We start from the raw sequence: 20,039 nt of genomic DNA, 5'->3' as shown, positions 1-20,039 counted from the left end.
GGTCAGATTCTGTGAGGTCCACACGGACATGAAACCAAACCATGAGGAACCACTCCAGAACTTCTCCAGAACTTCTCCAGAACCACTCCAGAACGTTCTGGGACTCATTTAGGGGACAGACTAACTGTGGGGGGAAGCAGCTTCTGATTCAGTTTCAGCGTCCCGCGTCTTGACTCGGTACCACCGGACCTTCTTCAGCTGGTTCTGGACCCCAAAACCAGAACTTTCATGAATGTGGACATCAGCTGGGACTCACCGTAACTCTGCCCCTCACCGCCTTCAGCTTTCTAGTGGACCTGAACGGTTTGGGTCAGAACCAGTGGCTCGTCATGTCATCCTAGCCCTAAGGTCCTAACAGGGAGCCCTCAGCATGACCCTGCCACCACCATGCTTCCCTCTGGGCTCCCTGTGAAAGGTTCTGGTTGTGTAGAACCTCTGACCAGTTCTGGAAGGTTTCTATAAGATCTAACCCACTGATGGGTCACTGGGGGGCTGGTTCCTACCCCAGGAGTCATCGGGTGGTGGTGGTGGTGGTGGTGGGGGGGGGGGGACCCAAGAACCCTGGAACTGGACCAGAAGCTGCTTACTCTCTGTTCTCCCCTCTGTACCGGATTAGTTTCTGGGTCTGATCCGGTTCTGGATGTGAAAAGCTCTAGAAGTGATTCCTCCTGGTTCCGTGTTCCCACAGACTGGACCTACCATCCGTCTGACCTTCAGGCCGTCCTCCGTGAATCCGTAGCTCCTCCTGGACCACGGCTCGGTTCTGGCCCGGTTGCTTGCAGGCTCCACGCTCTGTTCTGGCCTCAGAACGGGTCTGGGCTCCACATCCGGTCTCCTGTTCTTGCGGCGACAGACCTTTGTCTCGGTTCTGAGCAGAACATGCAGGCAGCCTTGCTGAGACCCACGCCTGGGTTCTGATGGCGCCGGTCCGCTTGTGGTGCAGCGGCACCTTCATGGTGCTGGCTTTGGAGCTGTACATGCGGGCCAGGGTTTGGACCTTGCTCAGAATGCGCTCAGAGTTCTCCCTGAGGACCGGGTCCGACTCAAACAAGCCGATACCGGTGACATCGGACCCCATGCCCTCAAACAGGGCCCGGTTGGCGGTGACGATCCTGGAGTGGCGGGACCATCGACCCACTTTGTCTGGACCGGGGAAGTTCTCCGGGTTCTGCCTGGAGTCCGCCTGCTCTCTGGGTTTGGTTCTGGACCCCGTGGACTGGGTTTTGGTGTTTTGGCCGTGCGTAGAGGGTTCTGTCTGGCTCGGTTCTGGTTCTGTGGCGTCAGGCTGAGCAGCAGCACAGCTTCTCTCTTCTTCTTTGTTTTCAGGACCTTCAGAACGGGGCCGTCTTTCTTCTTCTGCGGACTTTCCCTCCTCTGGTTCCTCCGGGTTCTCCTCTGGAGATCCTTTGTGGACGTTCCACCGTTCCTCCAGGATCTCCGTCTCCTCTTCAGGGAACGTTTCGGGATCCGTGGTTGGAGACCGCTGGTCCTCCTCAGAGACCGTGGACTCAGACGGCTCCACCTCAGAGGAGCTCAGAGGTTCTCCTGCTTCTCCTTCTGCTGGAGGTGGAGGTGGAGCCGAGGAGGAACAGGAGGTGGACTCCTTGTTGGCCTCCATGTCTCCGGGCTGGGAGTGATCGCTCGCTGGTTCTCCTCCAGTCGCACTAAACCGTGACACGGACTCCTTCACCAGGCCGGCGGGGATCTGGGAGAAGCTGCTTCTTCTTCTGGAGACCTCTCCTCCCTCTCCTCCCTCTCCTCCCTCTCTTCCTTCTCCTCCCTCTCTGGGCTCGTCTTCGTCCTCTGACTGACGCTCCTCAGCCTCTGCTGCTGCTTCATAGTAGCTCCTGATCTTTTCGATGATCTTCTTGTCCTTGTTTGTGAGGTTGGAGCCTTTCTTGGGCGGCTGGAACCTCTGGACGGGCTGCTGGAGAAGATCTGGAAGTTTGGAGGACGCCGGGGGATCTTTGTCCGACTCGCTGCTGAGGAACGTCTTTTGTCCTGCAGAGACGGAGGACTGAAGGTCTGGTGATGGCGGGACGTCAAGGCTGCGCTCAGGTTCATCATCACTCCCTCTCCCCGCCGCCTCCTCCACGGTGTCCCCCGCCACGTTGTCCCCCGCCACGGTGTCCCCCGCCACGGTGTCCCCCGCCACGTTGTCCCCCGCCACGGTGTCCCCCGCCACGTTCTCCCCCGCCACGGTGTCCCCCGCCACGGTGTCCCCCGCCGCCTCCTCCGTGTCAGCAGGAACATCTGGCATGTCCTGAAGGTCTTCTGCAGCCGTCTCCCTGTCTCTGGGGGGGTCCTTCAGGTCTTCTGGGTGCTGGTCCTGCTCTGAGGCCAGCCGGTGCTCGGGGCTGGAGGAGATGGGGGGCAGCGGGGGGGCGGAGGAGGCGGGGCCTCCTGGAGCCTCAGAGGGAGGATCCAGGCTGTGGTCCTGGAGGAGCAGAGAAACGGGAGTTATTGCTCCTCCTCTGTGAGGAGGACCGGCTGAAGGAGTTCTGCTGGGTCTCACCATCAGTCCATCCCTCACTCTGCTCTGGTTGATGAACTCCAGGATCTCCTCCGTGATGGAGAGAGTGGGAGGAGGTCTGAGAGCGCTCAGCTCCTCTTCCTCCTCCTCTTCCTCCTTAAGAGGAAAGATCAATTAGTCCATTTTAATGGAAATTAAACCAAAAAGAAGAAAACTAAAAACTATAAAATTCATCCATCCATCATCCATCCATCCATCCATCCATCCATCCATCCATCATCCATCCATCCATCATCTCTCCAACCATCCATCCATCATCCATCTATCCATCATCCATCCATCAATCCATATATTCATCCATCCATCCATCCATCCATCCTTTCATCCATCCATCCTTTCATCCATCCATCCATCCATCCATCCATCCATCCATCATCCATCATCCATCCATCCATCAACCATCCATCCATCCATCCATCATCCATCCATCCATCAACCATCCATCCATCCATCCATCCATCCATCCATCCATCCATCCATCCATCCATCATCCATCCATCCATCAACCATCCATCCATCCATCCATCCATCCATCATCCATCATCCATCCATCCATCCATCCATCCATCCATCTCTCCATCCATCCATCCATCAGACCATCCTCCATCCATCCTTCAGCCATCCATCCATCCATCCATCAACCATCCATCTCTCATCCATCCATCCATCCATCATCCATCCATCCATCCATCCATCCATCATCTCTCCATCCATCCATCCATCAACCATCCATCCATCATCCTTTCATCCATCCATCCATCCATCCATCCATCCATCCATCTCTCCATCCATCCATCCATCCATCCATCCATCCATCCATCCATTCCATCCATCCATCCATCCATCCATCATCCATCATCCATCCATCCATCAACCATCCATCCATCCATCCATCCATCCATCCATCATCCATCCATCCATCAACCATCCATCCATCCATCCATCCATCCATCCATCATCCATCATCCATCCATCCATCAACCATCCATCCATCCATCCATCCATCCATCCATCATCCATCCATCCATCCATCCATCAACCATCCATCCATCCATCCATCATCCATCCATCATCCATCGTGTAATCCTGAACCTGTCGTGTCATCCTGGTGTCGAGCCGCTCCGTCTCCACCTCGATGACGGATGATGCGATCGTGCTGCTGCTGCCTGCAGAGGCCAGGCTGTCTGCAGGACAGAGCTCGCCCTCGCTGCCCGCCTGCTGCAAGGCAACATTTAAACACGTTGGTATTTCTGCCAGTCTCAACATATCCGTGGAACCTGAACACGACCTTCAGTATCCAACTAAATAAATGATTCTCTTTCTTTTTAATATCTCAGTGCAGCTGCATGTCTCTATAACATGACAGATTCCTTTTAGAAAAAATGTGATTCAATTAAAAATACTTTATTAGTCCCAGAGGTTAATTTGATAGAAGTAAATAAAACTTAGAGTTTAATGTAAAATTCCTTTGGTTGTGTTATCATGTCTACATTCTTGGTTGTTATAAACAGTGATTTAAGAACCCTGATAGCCAGAGGACTGGAATGTGTGCAACTGCATCCAAGTGATGTCTGCTAAAGCCCCATTAATCAATGCAACCATTCACAGGAACACACAGCAGAACAAATGGAGAACATACAGCAGAACAACTGGAGAACGTCACAATTAAATATCTCCATGGTGAGATCAGTAAAGTTCTATTTTATCTTATCTTATCTTACCTTGAGAGCTGCCATATGGCCTTGATGACAGGAAACATCAGCAGAGAGAAAGAAACACAAACAGAGATGTTAGCAAGATTGATCCTTTCATGAAAACCCAAGGAATGGAAAAAAAAAAAAAAAGATTCTGGCTCAATGTAAATGTCTCAACTGTGTTTAGAGAAGGAAGTAGAGGCATCGCTGCAGAACAGAGCCAAAGCAGCACATCTGCCAAAAACAGCAATCACACACGTTGTGCTGCAGAAAGGCTGCATGGTTTAGTAATGACTCAGAGTCAGCAGCCTGGGATTTCACTGCATAAACATGTAAACTGAGAACTGAGAACAGTTGGAGCAGAACTGGAGACACAAATGTGATCCCTAACAGAGCAACACGAAGTCCTCCAGCTCCTTCTGGCCCGTTCTTGCTGCTAACACGTCTTTAGATGCCAGTGCAGCAGAAACCTCACTGCTTTGCTCCCACTGGGTGAAAAATGCGTGGCAGTCCCTGGAGGCAGCATCTGGCGCTCACATCATAAAAGATCCGCTACTCCGACCGCACAGACCTGATTACTGCCAGAGCTCCAGAATTAGGAAATCCTCTGGAACCACAAACAGGAAACCGGACTTTGGCTCTGAGACACCTGCAGTTGGAGCGCTGCTGTCTCTGAGCACATGGAGGAAGTCAGTGATGCGCGTGAAATGGTCTGAACATCTCTGCTCCTCACTGTGGAAGGAAAGTCAAACCATAACTGACCCCCCAGACGTATGGAATAATTGTATTACATTGAAATGACTGTCGTCATTTCAGCTTTAACTTTCTGTTCTCTCTCTTTTCTCTTCATAGTAGGTACACCTGGTCTGGCGTTCTGTTAACTGTGACATCATCCAGAGAAGACGGCTCACCCGCTACTACCATCTAATGTAGAACAGATTACTAGATCAATGTGTGCTTCTGTGCTTTTTTGTCTCTCTTGTTGTGTCTCTGTTCTGTCTTCTGTAACCCCAGTCGGTCGAGGCAGATGACCGTTCATACTGAGCCCGGTTCTGCTGGAGGTTTTTTTTCCCCGTTAATGGGTGGTTTTTCTTCCCACTGTCGCTTCATGCTTGCTCAGTATGAGGGATTGCAGCAAAGCCATGTACAATGCAGACGACTCTTCCTGTAGCTCTACGGTTCCCCAGGAGTGAATGCTGCTTGTCGGGACTTTGATGCAATCAACTGGTTTCCTTATATAGGACATTTTTGACCAATCTGTATAATCTGACCCAATCTGTATAATATGATTGAACTTGACTTTGTAAAGTGCCTTGAGATGACATGTTTCATGATTTGGCGCTATATAAATAAAATTGAATTGAATTGAATTGAATAGTGAAAGTGGTGAAGTTCCAGCACTTTATTTAAGGAACAGAGCGGAGATGACATAGTGATCGCACCTTTTCGCCTCTCACTGATACCTGACAGGTACCGTGAGACTAATCATCACCATCACTATCAATATCTCTGTCCTCCACAGCAGAGAGGCTAACATTCCTTGGCCTCAGCAGACCGTGGAGCTGAAAAGCAGTTCTGGAGTCTCCAGTGCTGCCGTGGCGTCAGATCATGGTGACTTTAGGATAATAACCCAATAACACTCCCAAACCAAACCGTCTGGGCTTTTTCTGCAGCCTTTCTACCAGCAGCAACGTTTCCTCTGCATCCTGCTGCAGGCCCGGCCCAGAGCGAGCGACCCGGCGGACCCATGAGCTGATCGGTGCTGATCACATGACCAGCCGGTTCTGGATTGGTCCAGAATCACTCACCTCCAGGATGAAACGCTGCCTCGATGTCTTTGGCAGGAGCTGGAGGGACAGAGAACATTTGGTGCTGTTATTTCTGAACAATCTGGGTTCTGCTGAGGCTCGGTTGTCAGATTAAAAGAAGAAAATGTGTTTCATTAAAGGCCACATTTCTATATTAGAATTAGATTATTTTTAATAGTGTGATTTTAAATGTCCTGTTTTCATGATTAACAGAAAGGCTGGAAAACATCCGTCTGGAGATTATAATAATCCATAATAATCCTGCCGGTTCTGTACGCGCGTACCCAAGGAACACAGCCCTGAATTCTACCTGAACTCATGTTGGACTTTAAAAGTGCCACCAGAACCAGGCAGACAGCGCTCCCACTATCACTGAACTCTATGGGACCATTACGGGCCGAACCAGAACCCGTCAGCTCCGCACTGAACCCAAACACATGGAGCTGAAGGAAAGCATGGCTGGTTCTGATCCGCTCAGCTCCAGCTGTCTACCAGGAGCATCAGCAATCTCCTGTGGTCAGACATGCTGCGTTCAGGTACAGCTGGGAAATTAGGCTGTTAGAACATCAGAACTACCAAAAACTCTGAATGACGTGATTTCTGTGAAGGTTCCACCCTGAAGACACCAACAGCCGTCAGGCATCGGCTGAGTTGGACCTCTGGTTCAGGAGAACTTCACCAGAACTTCATGTCTGTTTAAACCCAAAATGGAGCGAACAAATCATGTGCTGGGTCTGGGTTCTGTAGGTTCTTTGTCTCTGGGTTCTGTAGGTCTGGGTTCTGTAGGTCTGGGCTCTGTGGGTTTGGGTTCTGTGGGCTTTGGTTCTTTGTCTCTGGGTTCTTTGTCTCTGGGTTCTATGAGTCCAGGTTCTGTGGGCCCGGGTTCTGTAGGTCTGGGTTCTGTGGGTTCTGTGAGTCTGGGTTCTGTGAGTCCAGGTTCTGTACGTCTGGGTTCTGTAGGTCTGGGTTCTGTGGGTTCTGTAGGTCTGGGTTCTGTGGGTTCTGTGAGTCCAGGTTCAGTGAGTCCAGGTTCTGTCAGTCTGGGTTCTGTAGGTCTGGGTTCTGTGGGTTCTGTAGGTCTGGGTTCTGTGGGTTCTGTGAGTCCAGGTTCTGTGGGCCCGGGTTCTGTAGGTCTGGGTTCTGTGGGTTCTGTGAGTCCAGGTTCTGTACGTCTGGGTTCTGTAGGTCTGGGTTCTGTGGGTTTGGGTTCTGTAGGACTGGGTTCTGTGGGTTCTGTGAGTCCGGGTTCTGTGGGCCCGGGTTCTGTAGGTCTGGGTTCTTTGTCTCTGGGTTCTGTAGGTCTGGGTTCTGTAGGTCTGGGTTCTATGAGTCCAGGTTCTGTGGGCCCGGGTTCTGTAGGTCTGGGTTCTGTGGGTTCTGTGAGCCCGGGTTCTGTGGGCCCGGGTTCTGTGGGTTCTGTGGGCCCGGGTTCTGTGGGCCCGGGTTCTGTAGGACGGTACCTGACTGCCTCCTGGTGCGTCTGTACGGCAGGCTGCCCTCCAGCAGCAGCGGCAGACCCTTCCTGGATTTCTCCGGCGTGTTCAGCAGCTCTGGAGGTTCTGGTGGGACAAAGAGAACCTGAAGGGTTACGCTTTGGTCAGAACACCAGATTTCTGTGAAGAACACCAAAGTGAAGAGGTTCTGAGCTCCAACCAGGCGGTTCCTACAGAGATGAACACTGAGTCCATTAGATTAGATTAGCTAGATCAATGACGTTCTAGCTAATCTAATCTAAAGCCCAGTTATAGACTTGAAGGAACCCTGGAGAGTGGACCTGATTAGAGAACACGGTCCAGAACCTGCTCCCGGTGAGAAGGAACAGAACCCGACCTGACTGGCGCCGGCCTCGATGAAAACCGTGAAGGTCGTCCAGACGCGGCGAAGCGCACGACTTCTTCAGCGTCTCCTGATCGAACTGAGGAGCTGAAAGACAGGAAGTGATGTCACAACATGTTCAAGCACTCAACGCAGCCAATCACAGAGCTTCGTTCAAAGAAAATAGAAGGTCAGAGACCGGGTTTGGGTTTGGACCGGGTTTGTGTTGAGAACTCTGGGATCAGGTCCAGGTTTGGGTCTGAGACCTGGTTTGGCTTATGGACCAGTTCTGGATTCTGGACTTGGTTCTGGTTCGCAGCTAGGTTTCCATTTTTGAGCAGGTTTAGGTAGGAAGCTATGTTTGAATTGGGTCCAGAACCAGGTTTGGTCTGGGAACTAGAAATGAGTTTGGTACCAGGATGGTTTCATGGATCATGATAGGCTCAAGGGCCCAGTTTGGGTCAGGAACCGGGTTAAAATCAGAGACCTGGGTTAGGGACCGGGTTTGGCTCAGGAACCGTGTTTGGGTTAGGAACCGGGTTTGGGTCAAGGACCGTGTTAAAATCAGAGACCTGGGTCAGGGACCGTTTTTGGGCCAGGGACCGGGTTTGGGTGAGGGACCGTTTTTGGGTCAGGGACCGGGTTAAAGCCAGAGACCTGGGTCAGGGACTGGGTTTGGGTCAGGGACCGTGTTAAAATCAGAGACTGGGTCAGGGACCGTGTTTGGGTTAGGGACCGTGTTTGGGTCAGGGACCGGGTTAAAATCAGAGACCTGGGTCAGGGACCATGTTTGGGTCAGGGACCGGGTTAAACCAGAGACCTGGGTCAGGGACCGTGTTTGGGTCAGGAACCGTGTTTGGGTCAGGGACCGGGTTAAAATCAGAGACCTGGGTCAGGGACCATGTTTGGGTCAGGGACCGGGTCTGGGTCAGGGACCGTTTTTGGGTCAGGGACCAGGTTAAAATCAGAGACCTGGGTCAGGGACCGGGTTTGGGTCAGGGACCGGGTTTGGGTCAGGGACCGTTTTTGGGTCAGGGACCGGGTTAAAATCAGAGACCTGGGTCAGGGACCGGGTTTGGGTCAGGGACCGGGTTAGGGTTAGGGACCGTGTTAAAATCAGAGACCTGGGTCAGGGACCGGGTTTGGGTCAGGGACCGTGTTTGGGTCAGGGACCGTGTTAAAATCAGAGACCTGGGTCAGGGACCGGGTTTGGGTCAGGGACCGGGTTTGGGTCAGGGACCGGGTTAAAATCAGAGACCTGGGTCAGGGACCGGGTTTGGGTCAGGGACCGTGTTAAAATCAGAGACCTGGGTCAGGGACCGTGTTAAAATCAGAGACCTGGGTCAGGGTGAGCTGAAACGTGTGTGCGTGAACTCACACTGGCAGAAGTTGTCTCCGAGGACCTGCCTCGCCTGGAAGAAAGAATCACAGTGAGTCATGGAGAAAACAAACAACAAAGTTCATCAGAAACAGATAAAGGTCTCAATAAAACAACGATAAGAGGAGCGCCTTGAGACGCCTAACAACAGTTTCTCTTTTGCTCTGTCAAACGGATCCAAAGGGCACCGCATCACATTCTTTAAATGCCAGATGATCCGTGAGCCTGGCAGGGAGCCTTCAGTCTCAGTAGGAGGGAGCCCGTATCCTCTCTGTGATAAAAATCTGCATCTTTAGGAAGTCTGAGCGTATCGCTAAGCTTCAGCAGAAAGCGTAAGCATGAAGCGGGGAGATAACAGCTGTTGGATGAAATGAACCCATTAATTTAAACAATGGACGTCTCCGTCTGAGCAGAGCAGAGTAGGGCAACAAGATTACACTGAGAGCTAAAACACTGAGCAGCACAGTCTACAAAGAGAAGTCCTCAGTTACCCAACAATACAACAATAAAATCATCTAATCTTTAGTTGTGACGTGTTCAGTTTGGAAGGAAATCTTTCAGCACGTTTTGTTGCCTTCTGGCGCCCCCTAGTGGTAATAGTCAGGTAGTTAAAAAGTAGTTTTAGATTTCTGTGTCGACACGTCGTCAGCCCAAACCTCCCATTCAGATGTTTAATGTCGAGCACGTCAGTCTTTTCGTAATAATAATAATAATAATAATAATAATAATAATAATAATAATAATAATAATAATAATAATAATACTTTTGACTTGTAATGCACTTTTTCTCGTTCTGCAGCCACACTCTGCAACACCAAGTCCTGACCCGTGTTCAAATCAAAACCCACATGTTCAAGATTCATTATGATTTTCTGTTAGTTTCCTGTGTGTACTTTGTGTTGTTTCTTTTAACTATGATGATGTTGCTTCTACCATTTATTGTTTTTACCTGTACAGTGTCCTTGAGTGTTTTGAAAGGCGCTTGAAATAAAATGTATTATTATTATTATTATTATTACTTTTTATTTATACAAATCCCAAAGTGCTACATAGATAAAACGGGAAGTGCTAAATAAAAACACACGAAGACCATGAGAAATAAAAAAGTAAAAGAAAAGATAAAATAATCAAAGACAATAAGTTAAAAAAAGGGGGAAGAGTTCAATTAAAAGTGATTTGAGGATGGGGGTGATATGGTCATGTTTTCACACCCTCATCAGGATCTGAGCAGCGCTGTTTTGTATTTACTGCAGCTTCTGAAGACTTTTCTCAGGGATCCCAATGACGAGCGCATTGCAGTAGTCCAGCCTGGAGGAGATAAATGTGTGGACAAGCTTTTCTGCATCAGGACGAAGTTTGGTGATGTTTCTGAGGTGGAAGAAGGAGGTGTTTGATGTGAGCCTCAAAGGTCAGATGTCCATTTTAACAGCCAGGTTAGTGGCAGATGTTGAGAGGGGAAGAGTTTGTCCAGAGAGGGTGATGCTGGTGATGTCAGATGACCTAACCAGGTGTGGAGTGCAGACTAAGATGGCTTCAGTCTTGGAGCGGTTTAGCTGAAGGAAGTTGTGTTTCATCCACACCTTTACCTCCTCCAGGCAGGTAGTCAGAGCTGATGATGGCAGAGGAGCAGAGGATGTTGGGTTTGTCCTGAGGTAGAGCTGAGTGTCATCAGCGTAGCAATGGAATGAAACCCCATGCTGGGTGATGACACGGCCAGGAGGGACCATGTATTAAACAAAGTGGGACCGAGCACTGAGCCTGGAGGGACACCACAGATAATGCTGTGAGCCAAGGATTCAGCCTGTCCCAAGGTGACATGCTCAGTTCTTCCAGTGAGGTGTGATGAAAACCGGTCACAGACAGACTCAGAGACTCCGATAGTGGAGCAGCATCTCAGCCCGTTTCTTCACTGTAAGAAGAAACATCTTCACTCGGAACCATTTACTGCAGTAAATGGGACCTGTTGGATTATTCCTGCATGTAAGAAGAACCGTGGGAAATGTACCTGGATGCATCCAGATCCAAAACACACATCCTGTCTCTGCACAGTGGCCGTTAGGAGAAGCTCCATGATGGCAGAGAAGACCATCACTTACACTGGAGGACCTTCCTGGCTCAGGAGAACCAACAGCCTCTAAAGGACTCATCCAACCCGGGCCATCCTCTGTGTGAACCTCTGGCATCAGGCAGACGATACGGGGCCCTCAAAACAAGAACAACCCGACTGATAACAGGTTCTACCCAACGCTGTAGGAGCCATGAATGCCATGAGAGTAAAACTGGAAACGTGATCTCCACTGGAGAACTCCCACCGTTTAGTGCTTCTGGAGCTTGCTGCTGCGTATTTATTTATCATGCTCTTGCTGTCTATAGTTTTTGTATCTGCACGGGAAAAGCTTGCAGCTTACTTTATGTTGAATGTCTAAGATTAAATTAAATTAATGAATAAATTAAATTAATGAATAAAGCACTGCTTCAGTTGTTTGGTTGCAGCAACCTTCTGACTCATATTTACTTAATTTCAGGTTTCTTTGCATGAAAGTATTTACTTCAGAACCTCGCATCTTTCTGGACTGCACTGCCGTAGTTCACCCTGTGACCGCTGCAGTACACCTCCCAGACCAGCAGGTGGCAGCAAAGCCCAACACACTTCCTGTGTCAGTGCTGCCTCAACCTGCTAACCTGACAACAGCCAGATGCATGTCTCGCTCCGCGTAGCTCCACTCACATACATCTGGGACCTCTCCATAGGAATTGCCTTTACTGAAGGCTGGGTCTTATCAAAAATCCTTGCATATGATTGGATAAGCCACTTGTCTGTCATCTTTATTGACGTGCTATTTCAACCACTCACACCGAAGCTAACCCGTGACGCTGATGAAAGCGACGTAGGTGTGTTTGTGGCTCTAGTGGCACGCATTTTATTGACAGTGAGCTGACAGGAAGAGGGGGGGGACAGGCGGCAAAGCGCCGCGGGTCGGAGTCGATCCCGGGCCGACCGCGTTAAGGACTAAAGGCCTCCTAACATGGTTAGCGCTAACCGCTAACGGTTAGCGGCTAACCGCTTGCCAAATGCGGTCGGGAGAAGGGCGAAAACATGGTTTCCACCAACAAAAGCCTTCAGAGGCGTTCTCTGATGTTCTTTTAATGAAACAATATCAGATAGATTGGACAACACGGAAGAAATAGCAGCATCAATGTTAACGCTTGCTTCCTCGATGCGAGCCGCCATTGTTGTTGGAATCTCACGGTCGCTTCTCCGCTACGTCACATCCATGAAACACCCGCCCTGCGTCCTGATTGGCCAGACCATAAATTTGGTTGGGGAAATCACTTTCAATGAGCGATGTCCCAGATGTATGTGAGTGGAGCTAGGCGGAGCGAGACATACAGCTGGCTGTTGTCAGGTTATCAACCTGCTGCGCTGGTTCTAAATGAATTATTTGATCCTGTTTCGCTCCTGCCAGATAAAAACCAGATTAATGAGCTCAACTCTTCCTCATATTTTACCCCCTGCATTGTTTTGGCTACAGTTACGGCATGCCGTTATAGCATTAATCCAAACTACTGAGGTATTCAGGGATCAGACCATCAGTTCAAAATTACTTTTTCAACTGAAAATAAGATACTGAGAATAATATTCCTGATAGACAAATGCATTAAAGGTCTGAGTGATTAGGAAACAGGTCAACGTCTCTTAAAATCTCTCTTTTTGTTACTACATTCCTCCATCCATCCATTTGTGCATCATTATCCAGGACCAGGTTGTGGAGGAACCAAATTCAAGAGGGAAACCCAGATGTTTCTCTCCTACCAACACCATCCAGCTCCTCCTGGAAGGTCCCAAAGGTTCCCAGGACAGCATGGATACGTGGAGTCCTTCCAGAAGGTTCTGGCTCTGTGCTGGGTCTCCTCCTGCTGGGATGTAACCTGGAGGAGTCCAGGAGGACATCACCAGCTTTGCATCAGCACCGATCACTTTGTTTACAACGAGGGAAAGGGAGCAGATTTCTTAAATCAGACCAGGAAGTTTCTCCTCAGAACATTCTGAATGAAGAACATGCTAGTTCACATCTCTGCTCCCGTTAGCTAGCTGAAGTGTTGACTCCTCGGCGGAGACATTCAGGTCTGGTGGACAGCTAAGCCAGACTGCAGACTGCTGCTGAGACCTTCCAGAGGTCTGAAGTCCAGGTCTTCAGATGTTACAGAGCTCCATGTCTTCACCGTCCACAGTACCAGAGGCAGTGAAGCTTTCAGCCCTGCCAGACGTTTAGTTCACCTACAGGTCTGGTTCCTCCGTCCTTACCTTCTGTGGAAGAGAAGCTGGGTGGTTCTCTACAATCAGCCTCTTGAGGTAGTGCACCCACAGCCGCTTCTCCTCCTGGTTCTTCGTCTGCAGAAAAGACGTCAGAGCATGAAAGGAGCGCTGGTTTCAAAGCTGGGGGGGGGGGGGGGGGGACCGGCAGACTCACCTGCACGACGTGCTGCTGCTTGGGAATGGTCTGGTCCGACACTTTGAAGCAGAGCGGGTCCTTCAGGGTCTCCACCAGCTGCAGGTTGCAGCACTGCAGAGACAAAAGGACACAGGCGGGACACTGTTGGAGGAAACCCTGCAGATCTGGTGTCTTTAGATGAGACCAGGAGAGCTTTGCCTCATGGCGACATCATCAGACGCGCTATGACACCAGGTCTCCCCCTCCTTACAAAGATATGTGTGCTGTAGATGAACTGCTCCAGCCTCTTCTTGGCGATCAGCAGCATCTTATCGAACAGGAAGAACGCCCTCTCCTTCTTCACCCTCAGGACCTTGAAGGAACCCTCCAGAACCAGCTCCCCGAAGCCGCTGAGGTCCGGCCCGCTCCAGTTCATCAGCAGGGACTCGATTTCCTGCGGAGAAGGCGAGGTCAGGTCAGAGGTCAACCACAGAGAGATGTCTGGGCTTGATGGGAGAAGCGTCCATCAGCACATTTCTTCAGCACTGCTCCTTTCTGACGAGGAACCTCCTGAGTCGCACAAGACCGCCTCAGAGTGAGACAGACATGAGGAAGACAGTAAGAAGCAGCAAATAAGCCGTGGATGTTCAGTCTAGCTCCCCTACAGGGAGGACAAGTCTCTCCAAGCAGCATTCACTCCTCCTGAAAGAGCGTAGAGCCACAGTGGACAGTCGTCTGCATTGTTGATGGCTTTGCAGCAATCCCTCATACTGAGCATGCATGAAGCGACAGTGGAGAGGAAAACTCCCCTTTAACAGGGAGGAGAACGCAGGACGCTTAGAATTCAAGATGGCCGCCTCTTCACTGACACAGGGCAGTCAAACTTTTTTAAAGTAGCAGGCTACACACTATCAAGTAGGAGGGTGCACTTATGCCCGAGCCCCGGAGGGGAGAATTTAGAAAAATAGACTCTCCCTGATGTATTTTGGAAGCTTTCAAGACAGGTGATTATTTAAAGAATAGAGTCAGAGTGCATGTTTTAAATTCAATAAAAGGCAAAAAATGTGAATGATCAATTCTTCAAAAACATTTCTTTTTTATCATTATTCTTAAAACATTATTTTTTCCACATGATGTTATCATCATGTTTTAACAAGGTAAGGTAATCTCCATTTGCATAAAAGTTGTTTAATTTGAATTACTAGCACCACATAAAACAGATCAGATTAGGGGAGGTCTATTCATCTTATTATTATTATTCACAGTTCTGTTCTAAAAACGATCGTAACATTTCTTCACGAACAAAGTCAAATTTTTATGATAAAAATACAGGGTTGGAATTTGAAATTGAATTCACATGTTGAATTTCTTTCAGTCAAATCGCTCTTTGAAATCTCTTATCTCAGTTTAACTTCACTTGCACTCATCACACATGATATCATATCATCGGCGAGGATTCTAGAGACGAACACAAAATGCATCCCCTGAAAAACTTTGATAAGTTGCTGCTGTAATATTATATTATATGTAATATTATAGATTTTTCAGAATAAAAAGCTAACAGATGTGCCTAATCAAAAAATATCAGAAATACAATTATAGAGCATTCAGTATTGTAAGAAAGCCCACGCTGTTTCTGGATAAATACATTATTGTATGAGTTAAGTTCTATTCCGTTTTATGCCTCTTTCCTTGTAAGTTTGAAATGTCCCATGCTCCTGAATGCACCATAGCTTTCTGACGCTCGTGAACGCATCACACTGGTCTATGAACGCGGTGCTGTGTAGATTCACGTTTTATCTTCGCTTAAAAAGCTTTGCAGTTTCAAAACTCACGTCGGCTCTCACGGTTTTATTGCACTTTTCGGCATAACACCGGTCTGTGTTTTGATGGGAAAAGTAGCATCTCGGTTGGAACAAGGAACCCAATCACTCGTTAATGTTGCTCTCAGTGGAGACAGATGCTAAGCTGATTTTTGGGATGTATAACCGGGGAAAAGTAGGCGGCGGCAGGAGCTGCTATAGACGGCGATTTGCCGCCGTTGACCGGCTACTTTTCACTGCCCTGCTGACATGTCAACATTCCTCACCGGCCATCTCTAAAAGTCTCTCAGGATAGTTCGTCTTGAAAAGCAGCCGTAACAGAACAGGGAGAATTTCCCATCATGCCTTGCAGAGAAAATCTGCCCTGACACCGTAGGGGCAACCAGACCCGCCTCAGCTGCCTGAGCAGGAGGCAACAAATAAATAACTCATCATGTTGGTTAAACTTTATTACTCTACTGGGTTTTATGGAAAAAAACTGATTCTGAAGTGTTAGCGGAGTAAAAAGCGCTGACGCTGCAGTTCTGGTCTTCTTCACCTCTGCAGCCGAACTGCAGCCTGCAGAGCGCAGGAGGAAACCAGCGGGCTGCAGAGACATGTTCCTGTAAGAGAACGTGTGTCCGGCTGCCGGGCTGACCTCCAGCAGAGATGCTGCTCAGAACCGCAGGTCTCAGAACCGCAGGTCTCAGAACCGCAGGTCCCAGAACCGCAGGTCCCAGAACCGCAGGTCTCAGAACCGCAGGTCTCAGAACCGCAGGTCCCAGAACCCTCCCGGCGCTGGGAGCCAGTGCTCTGACAGCTGCGGCCCGATCCGGACCCAGCTGGTGAACGTGGCCCTCAGACTCTCACTCTGGAGCCTAAAATCACTGAAACCTGAAACCGGTGGAGGAGGCTATGATGTGACGGACAGCCGGCCCATCAACACCTAAAACCCAAACCCAGAAAGAGCCGGCGGGTCAAAGAGGAGAGCGGCAGAGGTTTGGGTTTCATCTCTGGGCTGCAGAGTGAGGAGGCGGTTGGTTTGGGGCTGAAAGGGTTAAAGGTGCGTCCCGTGGGTTACCTGCAGCCGCACGGCGTGCTCCTGCTTCCTCTTCATGTCGTTGATGTACCAGGCCACCGCCGTCATGGTGATGATGGCGTCCTCCACCACCTCATAGCCGGGGTCGCTCTTATCCACGTGCTTAGAAAGTTCCTGGAACGACAGCATGACGGAGAACGTTAAGGCAGCAGAGGACGCAGCGGCAGAACGTCTCTAGAACAGATTCCAGCACATTTTGGACTTTATTCTGGGAACAGGAAACGTTCTTTGCTTTCCTTCTGGAGCGCTCAGCAGGTTCACGTGTTGCACATTTGATTAAATAGTTAAATTTAACAATAACCGAGTGTCTAAAATGAATAAATTGTTTCTTCACACCTGTCTGCAGCTCCCAGAACCAGGAAATGGTCCAAACGCCTCGCCGGCCCACACGGCCCACCGTGGAGGAGAACAAAGAGCCGCATTTCTCAGAGGTGGGCTTGGACCGGAACCAGCCAGGACAGCCCACCGCCAAGAGCTGCGAGTGTGAGCGCCTGCCGGTGCCTGAGCAAGGCAGCTGCTGGGATCAGCGCAGGGAGCTGAGCTTCTAACAGAAGCCGATGGAAGGTGGAACCGTTCCTTTATTATTTAATGCTGGTTTAATAAAAGGTTCTAATGCTCATCTTCATACGCCTGCTTCTATTTCACCTAAACCTAAAAGTGCTGATCTGGGTTCCGTTAAAACATTTTATGCTGCTTCTAGGTTTGGGTTTGTTATTTCATCCAAAACCCTACATGAGGTTGAATATCCACCTTCTAACAGGTTTATCCCTCATGGGGCGGTGAGAGGCGCTGGTGTCTACCTCCAGTGTTCACTGGGTAAGAGGCGGGATTCACCTGGACAGGTCGTCAGTCTGTCACAGAGACAAACAACCATTCACACTCACTCACTCACAAGGAGAAAAACAGTCATGTTTTTGAAAGCCAGAGTACCCTGAGAGAACCCACACATGCACAGGGAGAACATGCAGACTCCATGCAGGAGTTGAACCCAGGACCTTCTTGCTTCAAGGCAGCATCACCACCCACTGCGCCGGCAGGTGATAGGTAAGCCTGTATGAGGTTAGGGGCTCTCACCTGGAGCAGCAGGTGGTATTTGAGGATGCGTTGGACCGGTTTGAGCAGGTACGTCTCCAGAGGTAACGAGTGGTTCAGGGTGGTCTGTCTCTCCTGGAAGAAACGGACCAGGCTTCCGTTCTTCATGCACTCCCTCAGCACGGCCACTGAGCTGCAGGGGGACAGGGAGACGCGTTAGGAGGTTCCTCCAGCAGAGACGTCGCTTTGCACACAAAGACTGGAGAGGAGAGGGTTCTGCTTTACAGATGGAGCAGGAAGGCCGGAGGAATGAAGCCTAGAAAGGAGCGCAGCAGCAGGACATGAGCGAAGGGAAGAAGAAGAGGACACGGAGGAGGAAGAAGAAGGACAGACGGAGGCGGTCCACAGCTGCTTGACAAACATTTAGAACCAGATTATGGAAGATGGAGGAACACCGAGCAGATCTGGATCAAGTCCCGACGATGACGGAATCGTTCCGGGTCCTTTTTTCTGCAGCATCCGTCACAGCAGGAACAGAGAAAACAGGAAGGAAGGAAGTTCAGCGGTCAGGCCTCCTGAAAAAGTCTCCACCACGGCGGGAAGCCGGGGAATCTCAGAGCCCAGCGGAGAGGCAGGAGAGAAGGAGGAAAGGATGAGAGGAAGGAGGTCAGGGTGCCGATGGGGATTCCTCCAGATGGACGCTAATCAGAGGAAGCGTTCTAGGCTAATATCTTCTGCAGACGTCAGCAGAGAGTCTGAAGCTTTTCTACAGAAACGAACGCTGAGCTCATCCACAGCTTCATCAAAGACGATAAAAGAAAATCCATCCCTGTGTTAGAAAAGTTGCTAAAACCGTAAAAAGAAAAAGTCATAAAAATTCTGCCTCTCTGTGGCAAAACTTTACTTTTATTCCACCAACATCACACCTTCAGTGGGATAGCAGCCATGATGCTTCTGCAGTACGGGGCCCTGAGCGGCTCTCCTGCAGCCATTTACCGGGTCCATAAGGGCCGCTTCCCTGCATGATTCAGATGAGCTCCTGCAGCAGCACAAGCAAGAACCAGAACAGGAACCCAGAACATGCAGAACATCAGTCTGCTGGGACCTGCTGGGAGCTTCTGGTGGCGCTAACATCTGCTCTCCACAGCCACAGTCAAAAGGAAGTCCACCCTCTTTCAGTTCTGGCTTTACGTATCAGAACACGGGGATCCATGCACTGCAAAAAGCTGCTTTTAATCTCACTGCACATTTAGTGACAATCAAGGTTTCTATTCTTTAATCAGTTAATTACAGGTTTGTAAAAATATTTCTTGTAAAGCTGACGTACAAACCACTCGACAGATGCCTGGCAGCCTGTGACTGTGCCATACAGGAGGCGATATGGTTGAAAGGGACTGGGAGGGCTCCGCCCCCTTCAAAGAGATCAGAGAGCACGCGTTCTTTTTTCTTGTTAAAATTGAAGTTTTGGTAAAAAGTTGGTTGAATAAAGAGTTTAGTTTGAATTCAGTGTTTGTGTCTGTGTCTAAAAATAGGTTGCTAAGCAACAGCAGAAAATGTCCAGAGCTGCACTTAAAATATATAATCTTAATTTGTTGATACTTATTGACATCAATATGATTTCTATCTTATCGATATGCTTTTATCTATATGGTCCAGCCCTACGTCACAGAGAACATGCTGCCAGCAGGTGGCGTAGTCTAACATAAGACACATTTCTTATTACGCTGAAATGAATTAATTATAACATAAAAATGTTAACTATGTCAATCTTTGAGACAACTTCAAAACATCATCTTCACTTAAACTGCATTTGATCAGGAAATATCTTTTTCTTGGCAGAGACGGCACTACCACAGAAGAAGAACCGCTCCCAAAACAGAGCGGCTGCAGGTTTTAACGAACATGTCCAAAAAGGATCGCTTTCAAAGTTAGTGATTTAAATTCAGACTCAGGCTTTAAATCCTTTTCCTCCTGGGATCCAGAAGCTTTCGGTGCGTTTTAATGACGTTTAGTTTAGTTTAGTTGGTTACTTCCTGGTTGTTCCATCAACCAGCTCCTGGTGTTATCTCCAGAAATACCACATCAGGTCAGTAGGGGGCGACAGAATCACCAGCGTTTCTAAATGAACTTTCTTTGCACATTAACTGTGAAGGTCAGGAGAAGGTTTAACAGAAGCAGAGAAAAACAACCTTAAATGCAGGATGTGGCTTATTTGCATGTTTATTTGTTAAGATGTTGGAGATCCACTGGTGTGGAGCCATTAGACCCGGCCGCTCTCCATGATTAGGTCCAGGGAATGAGAACCGGCCCGGTTTACGGGAAGCTTCGTGTGTCTGGGAACGGTTACAGCTGAAATGATCTACTCCTCACCAAAGCTTCAGCTCATCCCAGCTCTCTGTGTCCACAGAGGATGAACTCTTCCTCACATTCTGTCCAAGTCTTCCT

General features: G+C 49.3%; 1 protein-coding gene across 5 annotated transcripts in view; it reads right to left on the bottom strand.

Annotated features, from left to right (window-relative positions):
• plekhg2 (pleckstrin homology domain containing, family G (with RhoGef domain) member 2) overlaps window positions 1-20,039 on the bottom strand; it is an 84,282-nt gene that overhangs the window by 8,466 nt on the left and 55,777 nt on the right. For 2 of the 5 annotated variants that reach the window (XM_036131485.1, XM_036131486.1), the window contains exons 7-20: window positions 17,637-17,787; window positions 16,545-16,676; window positions 13,933-14,115; window positions 13,701-13,793; window positions 13,535-13,621; window positions 9,229-9,262; window positions 7,866-7,958; window positions 7,496-7,594; window positions 6,036-6,074; window positions 5,098-5,101; window positions 4,255-4,294; window positions 3,626-3,751; window positions 2,516-2,629; window positions 700-2,437 (exon numbers count right to left, since the gene is read on the bottom strand). In XM_036131485.1, coding sequence (XP_035987378.1) covers window positions 700-2,437; window positions 2,516-2,629; window positions 3,626-3,751; window positions 4,255-4,294; window positions 5,098-5,101; window positions 6,036-6,074; window positions 7,496-7,594; window positions 7,866-7,958; window positions 9,229-9,262; window positions 13,535-13,621; window positions 13,701-13,793; window positions 13,933-14,115; window positions 16,545-16,676; window positions 17,637-17,787 — 2,933 coding nt within the window. The remainder of the gene's footprint in view (window positions 1-699; window positions 2,438-2,515; window positions 2,630-3,625; window positions 3,752-4,254; window positions 4,295-5,097; window positions 5,102-6,035; window positions 6,075-7,495; window positions 7,595-7,865; window positions 7,959-9,228; window positions 9,263-13,534; window positions 13,622-13,700; window positions 13,794-13,932; window positions 14,116-16,544; window positions 16,677-17,636; window positions 17,788-20,039) is intronic. The other 3 variants (XM_036131487.1, XM_036131488.1, XM_036131489.1) reach the window with 3 other exon arrangements.

Source organism: Fundulus heteroclitus, unplaced genomic scaffold, assembly GCF_011125445.2.
Source record: "Fundulus heteroclitus isolate FHET01 unplaced genomic scaffold, MU-UCD_Fhet_4.1 scaffold_44, whole genome shotgun sequence".
Classification (NCBI taxonomy): Eukaryota; Metazoa; Chordata; class Actinopteri; order Cyprinodontiformes; family Fundulidae; genus Fundulus; species Fundulus heteroclitus.
The sequence above is the reverse complement of the archived record's forward strand: the minus strand, read 5'-3'. Positions and strand labels throughout refer to the sequence as shown.